This window comes from Chaetodon trifascialis, chromosome 4 (genome assembly GCF_039877785.1).
Source record: "Chaetodon trifascialis isolate fChaTrf1 chromosome 4, fChaTrf1.hap1, whole genome shotgun sequence".
Classification (NCBI taxonomy): domain Eukaryota; kingdom Metazoa; phylum Chordata; class Actinopteri; order Chaetodontiformes; family Chaetodontidae; genus Chaetodon; species Chaetodon trifascialis.
Genome location: NC_092059.1, coordinates 7,232,573 through 7,241,727, shown reverse-complemented (window position 1 = coordinate 7,241,727; position 9,155 = coordinate 7,232,573). Strand labels below are relative to the sequence as shown.

Here is a 9,155-nt window from a genome sequence, read left to right as displayed (position 1 = left end):
GCCGAGCGGTGGACGGTGGTCCAGAACAACTGCCATCAATGACATTTCTTTCTGGAGTATCAGTTTGTTTTAGGTGCATTCAAGGACAACACAGTTGTCAAGATACGAAAATGTAAAAACACCCCAAATTCAACCAAAAACACAAAACAGAATGTGATAACTTACTAATCCTTTTTGACATATATGACAACATATTTAAGATTTTAACTCATCAACTTGATTGATTTTTGTAAATATCTGCTTAATCTGAATGGGATGCAGCAAGATGTCTCAACTAAAGACTGGGAAAGATGTGGAACGCTCCAAAAACACCTGTTTGGAACATTCCACAGGTAAACAGGTTGATTGGTAACAGGTGATAGAATCATGATTGGGTATGAAAGGGGCATCCTGGAAAGGCTCAGTTGTTCACAAGGATGGAGTGAGGTTCACCTCTGTGAACACATCTGATAAAGGATATTAATAATACGACATGAAGAGACTGCTTAAGTAAATCTAACTTTAAGAGTGTAACCATTGCAGCGTGAAAGTGGATTAAAGTGGACTGAGCACTCGACTGGGTCGCTAGATGGACGACAGCTTTGATTATGACCAGACAAACACAGACCTGCTATATTTTGTAACTTTTTGGCCATTTCTCACATTTTCACCAAACATTTCAACCATTAAAATGTCTTTAACATTCATATTGGACAGACACACGGTGGCAATAAGAATATTTATTGAAATTTTGCAATATTTAAAGGTTACTCTCACGTATCCGTTTCATTTCATCACTTATCAAATAACAGAGAAAAATGAAAATACTAATTTTGGCAGTTGGCCACGAAGGACACTTTTGTAACAAGAAAAGAAAAACAAACAGTCAAACCATGAAGTGGGCACCTTTCACTTCCAGTTGGTGCTCACGTTTCCAACAGGCTGTGACTGGATCATTGAGCCAAAATAAAAGGAGATGAAAGCGTTGCACCACCTGCACAAAACTCCACAAACACTGGGTTTAATCAGGTTCTTTGCCAAGGTGTGCTGGAATGCCAGTGGGTAAGTCCACGCTTGAAATATCAGACTGCATTTAAAGAGACTGTGACTACATTTACATGCAAGATTTCACCTCACTGCTGATCCATTTGCAGTCATTTTGAGCCAGTTCAGTTTTTTGTGTCTATCGGTTACACAAGGCCAGTTCTTTTGAAATAAGACTACTGTTCAGTCCCACTCCTTTGCTAGGCTGCATGCAAGCAAAGTGCAATCACTAAACACAAAAATTCTGTCTATCTGGGGGAAAGTGAAAGTGACTAGAACATTGACAGCAGCTGATAAGGTGCTTTCACAGCAGGGCGCTGACCGCTAAAAGCAAACAGTGTAGCTTTAGAAATACAGAAACTGAGGAATACTGAGAGTACAAAACAACATCTACTTTGGGTGTGGCTCTTGTTCAGTATCAAAATAATGGAAAGAATCGAGTATTTGGCACATCACTGCTCAGTGAGGAATCACAGAGGAGGATTACGCACCAGTCCAGTTTAAAAACAAAAACTTCTTAAGGCGAAAGTCAAGCAAGATATTTTTCACATGCAAAATCTGCACGCAACATTAAGGCGCATTTCAAGAAATCACAGCCAAAGCAGGCAAGCACGGATACTGAATAAAGCACATTGTATCAAAAATAAACTGAGCTCCTACCAGAACACACTTAACACACAGGTATAAAATCGTGCAGTTTGCAGACGTTCTCTTGTTGCAAAAGAAAAAAAACCCCGTTCTTTAGCATACTACGATTTCTAGCATGCAGTCTGCGAACACGTAAAACAATGCTATCATAAAGGTCCATAAGGCACACGTCCCTCACATAATGCAATCCACAAACAGCCCACACTCTTTTTGAGTATCCAATTGCATAATTGCAAGACTGTATGCATTTTCCTCAGCAGACTTCTGGTGAGCATAAAAATGTGTTTCCTTCTCTTTCATTTGAATAATCTATATGTAAACAGAGTTGAAATGGAATGGTATGTTTTGAAGACAACCCTGCACTACAAGGCTGCGGCTTTAATGAGCTTTGGTGACAAAACTCTTTGATAAAACTTTTAATAGCAATCCTGTCCTCTCATTCAAAAAATACGTCTATGAATTTTGTCATGTAGGGTGAAACGATATGGCGCTTTGAAGTGCCTTCTTGTGCGCCACAGAAATGGCCAGCTATCTGTCTCCACCTAGAGGCGACTCTCTGCTATCACCAGTGACTGTTGTCGGGGTAGCTCGGCACTGCGGCAGGGTACTGGGGCAAGCTCGGGCCCTGGGCCGTCTGAGCGACGGCATTGAACCCCGCTTCCCTCACGGGCGCACTCTTCCACAACCCGGTGCTCCACTCCTCCTGAGCACGCTCCAAACTGCCCCCGCCGCCACGGTACATTCTGTGCACCTGCCACATGAAAAGAAAAGGGAAAAAATGAGTCCATACTGTTTATTTGTGTCTGTTTTCAAAAGTCTCTGGAGGATTATATACACGAGGAACAAAAACCAAATGCAAGTGTGTGTGTTTTCACCGTATATGTTCACTCACCTTAATGAGAACCAGTGCCATTAAAGCAGTCACCAGAGTGAAGAGCAGAGTTGTGATAAGCATCACTATAGCGGAGCCCACATTTTGGGAGAAAAACATCACTGTTGCAATCCAGCCGCTTTGAGGTGTTGGTGAGAGTGAGATGGAGTAGCACGGGTTAGTGTATCGAACAGTATGCAATTAGCAAAGTGGGTTCAATACAAATATCCAAAGTTACTACTGAACCATCAAGCAGTGAGGAAACAGGTGTGGTGACAACAGCATAACTGACTTTATGAGGCACATCGCATCATGAGTGGACATGTTATTATCACAGGCAGATGTACAATCATGGAAACTTAAAATACATAACTAAAAAAGAAAAAAAAGGGGTTTAAAAATGACTACTATTATTATTAAAATAGCATTAGTATTATAATTAAAGCTATTCTGACTGTAAAATTGAGTGTGTTGACATTAAAATTCTTACAATGTACTCAATGTACAGTGGATGTAATACATCCTCAATCAATTGCATTTTCTCAAATAACTATTAAAAACAGAAATGTAACTTGGGAAGCTGATTGGCACGAATGTGAATAATACTGTATAATTGTTTTAAATCACTTCAAAAATATATCAGTGAGGACACAGGAGATGACAGTTTGTTCAAAATCTGCTAAATTTAGACACCTTAGTGTTCAGAGTTTGACAGAGTTGATCTTTCCGCAACTCAAGCATGTCTTCTTTCTGACTAAATGGAAAAAATCCACAATAAAATAAAAAAGAAGGAATATCTGAACTTGATGAACATACTCTTTATACCTCACTCACACTGAACATCGAGAGGCTGATAATTCTGCAAACCGGCCTGCCAACAGCACGTCAACAACTCAAACAGACCAGAAATATAAATGTAAAAAGCTGCAGACGGTGTGTGACTACCTAATTCTGTTAACAGCCTCATCGTGTGTTAGCTTTACATTTTATTTTAGCGTTAATTCTTTCTTAGCGTCGTAATTTGGACAGACGTGTGAAAATGCAAGTGTCTGATGGAAGCCACATCTTTCAGCTGCCTTGATCATTTGACCCACTCTGTGGGAGAAAACTGGCAGGCAACATGCATGCAGTCTTCAAAGCCGGTTTGATTCAACTCACCAGGTTCCCCAGCCAGAGATGCCTATAGTCTGGATGAGGGCCAAGACACACTGGAGGAAGAAGATGAAGAAGAAGGCCATGAAGTTGAAGGAGCTGTCAGCCCTGTGAATAACATGGGGAAAAAAAGAGAACACAAAGGGTGATACAGGAGAGAACAAATAAGCCAAGAGTTGTTCTATTTTTGATGTAACGTGGCTTCTTCCTACTAGAACGAACCCACTGTGGGTCTTTTTAATACCACACAGAATACAACCTCATACTTGTTTCGCAATTATGCTCTCCGGAAGTACAATGGAAAGCCAGTAGGGACGATAAACTATTTATTATTATAGCACATTTATACCAGTAATTCCCAGCATTATATAATAATAATTCCCAATGAGATCACTGAGTAAACTAAGGCAGCCTGGACCCAGATGACTGCAAGAAATGGATGGATGGATGGATGGATGGATGGATGGATGGATGGATTAACCAATGAGAGGCAATGATGCATAGCATTTTTATGTGGTTCACCTTTAGGCTGCTTATTAAGAAATCAATGTTAGCCAAATTAAAATCCACCAAATTATATCTTCTGGATGCAATTATCTTCATACTACATCCAAAACAAACTGCCTAAAAATTAATATTTGAGGGCTCAATTTCTATATTATGAAACATGGAGATTCTATTGATGTAGGTTCTTAGGATGGATTAATTCATAATTTTTGGAAGATTCAAGATATTTTCTGTCTCAGTTGCCTGATATTTGGCTTGACGATTCAGTTTTCATGGTAAGTAGGCACCTGGATGCATCACTGTGTATGTATTGCACCTTGCAATCAGCACATACAGTGACAAAGAGCAGTGCAGCTCAGGACAAACTGATAGCGTTTGCATTTTCCATGACATTCAGTCTTACACCTGCATTTCGTCAGCTGTTGGCAACACTTTGCAATAGGTTGGACAGTCGTCTGGCAAACCTTCCTCATGCTTTGTCCACCCCCTGTCACTAGGACGCCATTTACACCTGGTATTAAAATGCAACATGAATGCATTAATAACACCAGGTGTGAACACAAAGGCAAGTTTGGATCATTCATTATCTAGATAACCTGGCTGAATACAGATCCTATTTTAATACAAGGTGTAGATTGAGGTACTGAGGCTAAATACAGTTGCCTGACTCCATATGCATCCTGCCTTGTAGGCAGCACATTTTGCATGTTGGAAGGCATCTTGAGTTGGTGGAATAGAGTCATGCATCAGTTCTTTAATCTAATGTCGTCAATGACTGGTGTTGTTGGCTAAGTTTCGGGAAGACGACTGTGGCCTGATCATCAGACACTGTAAGTGGCCTTAGCTGACTTCTTTCCTTTGCCTCGAAATGCTGACATTACATCACAGCCACTAAAAGCATGGAAGAACAGGATTCCTTTTGTTTTTTTCTAGGCCAAGTACAGAGCAGATCTCATGAACGGTCATCCATTTCAGGCTTTGTCTTTGACCAGAGGCAATCCACAGTTTCGCAAGACCCAGCTCTTTCGAGGATGGAAAAAGCGATACTTGATGACAGTAAGCACTTTTTTGTGTGACATACAACTAGGTTCATGATTACAGTGTCCTATGTCTGGACTGATTGTTCAGTGTCATTCAAGTCTTAAGCGACCTTTACGCCACGCATCCTGTCAATCCAAGTGTGGTTATTTAACTGACATGGCAACTAATTAGATATCATTTGGGGCACTTAACTGTATTACTTTACAGAAGGTGACACTGAACCCCATGTTTCACAGCAGTGATGTCACCAGTGTGCCCTAGTACTGTATGACATTCACTCATATAAATACCACAACAGCCTGATTTTCAGGTGGCCACATTATATTAAACCCCTGATGAGTACCTGTGTGAAATCTGGTGCTTGGATCAGAAAGTGCAGGAATCTGGCCAAATTTGCACTTAGCTGTCCCACTGTTGAGGTTGGGAGGGTAAGAGATCATTGAAGAATCATCTAAAGGAAATCCATCCTTAAATGACAGATGATGAATCATCAATCTTCGGCAACCAACCTCTATTCTGACATGGACAAAAGGGAAAAACACCAGACTGTTAACAATACTGATAAGCTCACCAAAAACCACCCTGCCCACACGGGTTTCCTGTTAACCAGATGAGGTTTCAACTTTCGACTGGTTAGGAAAGACATGACTGGTAAAGCTGTGCCTCTTTCCTCTGTTCAAGAATAAGCTGACATTTGCAACTTCCAACATCTGAATACCTACAAGTCCAAAACGCTGCTTGTTGGTCCAGCCAGACGTAGAACCATTTTCATGGATTTTTACATAAATCTTGATGGCTGCACAATTCCTCAGAGCCATACACTTTTTGAACCCTCTCTTCCTTTGAGCCACTTATCAAGTATGTTACAAAAACTGCCTTCTTTAACGAAGCCAAGATCGGCCCCATTGTACAAGCTTTGATAACATCCAGAATCAACGACTACAATGAGCTTTTCTCTCACTCACCTGTGTCAGAAACAAGAGACTTCATTTTGGTCCAAAACACAGCTGCCAGAGTCAGATCAAAGAAAGTCTGATCATGAAAGTCCTGATGTCTCTGCATCGGCTACCAGCACACGTGAGGGCTGACCTCAAAATCCTTCTTCTGCCCTACACGGATGGCTACTTCCCACATATCCAGTCTTTTTACTCCATTCACTCAATCACGTCTTTTACATTCTCTTGATAGTGGTTATTCAACAGTTCCCAGATTTCTAGTGGGGGTAGAGCCTTTGCTCATTGAACAGCCCTGATCCCTGTTAATTTCACTTCAAACGATTTTTACTGATAATCAGTCACCTCAATGTTATTATATCAACATTCCTACCTGTATGTGTGGGATTCTGTCTTTTGTGTGTGTACTTTACAGGTGAAAAAGCAGCACAGTTGTGTATCTAATGTTGTATGTTAACCTGTTAAGCACAGCTGAACAATCGATTGAAAAAATAGAGAAATTGCAATCATGCAATATCCAACTTGCAGGAACTGTAATTCTTTGATGAAGGTAAAATGTGTGAGAGCATGCATCTTTGCAAATGAAGCATCGTGGTGCTACAGGAAAAATATCACTCCCAATAAGATTGTGACTCTTTTTGCAATATGCATCAAAATAATGGCAATATGAGTGGGTTGCATATTGTTCAGCCCTACTGTTATGTGCATAAAGGGTCTCTGGGTGACGTGCACTTTAAATAAACTTAAGTTAGAGCTCAGAAATGACTCTGGTCAATGACTGACCAACCTGAAGGCTTTGTAGAGCGGTCTGAACCAGCAGGTGTAACTGCAAGGGCTGAAGAGGATAAGCCAGAGCAGAGAGAAGCCAAAGTTGGTGGCACCTCCACCTCCAGCCCACCAAGCAATACATGAGATCACATTTGCGCACAGCGTGCCTGAATACACTGCAGAGGAGAGGAGAGAAAAAAGAAGAGGGAGGGTGGTGATTGATTTTTTTTAAGTTACTCTTCTTCTAAACAACACACAATTAGAAAATGTATGCGAAAAAAGCCAGAACAACTTACTCATCCAAAGCATGTAGACTCTGCGCACCAACTGCTGGTGGGGTGCAGGAATTTCCTCTTCTATGTTCTGGTAAAAGCATGGCTTTATTTTCAAGAACTGGGGCAGGGGAGGAAAGTTATTTGTTCGATCTGAAACAGGAAGGAAAGTGTCACCGTAATATTAATCTCACTATGGACTGTTTGAGAACATGCTGGAAAACATGGCAGAAGAAAGAGGAAAGAGGGATGTGGAAAAGTGGAGTGTCCCAGTGTGACTTTACAGACAGATAGACAGATAGATAAACAGAAAGATAGATAGACGGACAGATAGATAAAGGACTGTTTTAAGTGACAAACCTGCCATTTTGAAGTCCCAGCTCCTTCCTGGATAATAGAAATATACAAACATGGAAATAAGCAGTTAACACTTTCATATTATTCCAGGCAGGAAACCCTTAACCAATTTTCATCTCTTTTTACAACACACATCACTCCTTATTTTTTATTGTCCCCCTATTACAGAGCATACAGAGCATTGCTAACACTGATAACAATTTACATGCTAATGTTAACCTTCAACCAGTTAAAGTAGCGACTTCAACAGCCGGCTGCACATTTCAACTTTGGTCGAGCGGTCAGGATAACTGATTTTAACGCAAAAACACGAAATTCTCCACTAACATTGTTCATCTATGTCACATAAAGTTATCATGTTCATACTTTATGTGTGATATTATACAGTAGATAGCAGTTAAACGGTGTTAGGCAGCTCAGGGGTCCAGCAGAGGCGGAAATAATCGTGGAGTCTCTTTCTAACGCCGCCGTTTCATTTGACTAACCAGCTGGCAGTTGAAAATGAGTGAAACGCCCGTTACAGCTAACAAAGTCACCATAAAGCGAAATACAGCTTTGCCAAAATTACCGGAATAACGTTTATCTCCTCACGTTTCCGTCGACAACCGCAGGGGTCCAGGAATCGTTCAAGATGCGCTTTTTCGACCCCATCGAACGTACTGCGGTTGCGCACCACCCGAGCACTTGTAGTTCCGAGCCGTTTATATTCAACACGGCGGGGGACCTCGCGAACCACAATTCCCAGGATTCATATGAGCGACAAACGGGAAACGCGTGACTCGAACATGAAGCCCTCTCCTAAGGATCCCACCCATGCAATTAAAGGGAGGGGAATGTGTACGTTTGAGTTTCAAAATGAAGTGGATCCAAAACTTTTGTCAGACTTTTTGGTATGACCTTAATATTTTTAAATGGAAAATTAGGTACTAAAACCAGACTCAAAATTGAATTTATTTTATTTTATTACTAGTAAACTGTCTGAGGACTATTGAATTGAATTGAATTGAATTGAATTGAATTGAAGAAAATATGTGTTATTAATCTTATTTCTCTATAAGCAATAATCCATATATATGCCAGCAAATTTGCTAAACAGAAACCCAACCTCACTGTCTTCACGTCTTCTTTAAAATCCTACTTGGACACACTGCAATACTACAAAAACCTCAAAAACTGTGAAAGCTAGAGCCTTAAGTCATTAATTTTCTATGTAATTTATTGAATCTGATTTGTCCACACATTGCCATGTTACTGTTGCTCAAATGGTAAACCTGCAATAAATTCCACTGTGTAAATCAGGTTAAAAAAAAAAAAAAAAAGTCCACAAACAGACGAGTCCCCGTTATGGAGACAGTTGAAGACAGACTCTTATCACTTTGGAGCAGAGACGTGGAAGCTTTGTTGATGTTAATCAACGCTTGACAGCAATCTCACGTATAGCAACAAAACTGTGGTTGTTGACAGTGAGTGACAACCTTTTTATTTTCATTTTTTCAAAATATGTAAAAGCAACATCTCGACTGATCATTTACAAATGTACTAAGTGTCGTGTGCCATGCCTCG

The 9,155-nt window shown here is 40.5% G+C and overlaps 1 protein-coding gene across 1 annotated transcript; it reads right to left on the bottom strand.

The window, feature by feature from the left end:
- Positions 1-700: 700 nt before the first annotated feature.
- Positions 701-8,250, bottom strand: scamp4 (secretory carrier membrane protein 4). The gene is made up of 7 exons (XM_070960827.1): positions 8,161-8,250; positions 7,596-7,622; positions 7,260-7,388; positions 6,983-7,139; positions 3,701-3,802; positions 2,564-2,681; positions 701-2,422 (listed from the first exon to the last, which is right to left on the bottom strand). The coding sequence occupies exons 2-7, from the start codon at positions 7,600-7,602 to the stop codon at positions 2,234-2,236; spliced, it is 702 nt and encodes a 233-aa protein (XP_070816928.1). The 5' UTR covers positions 7,603-7,622; positions 8,161-8,250; the 3' UTR covers positions 701-2,233.
- Between the last annotated feature and the right edge of the window lie 905 nt (positions 8,251-9,155).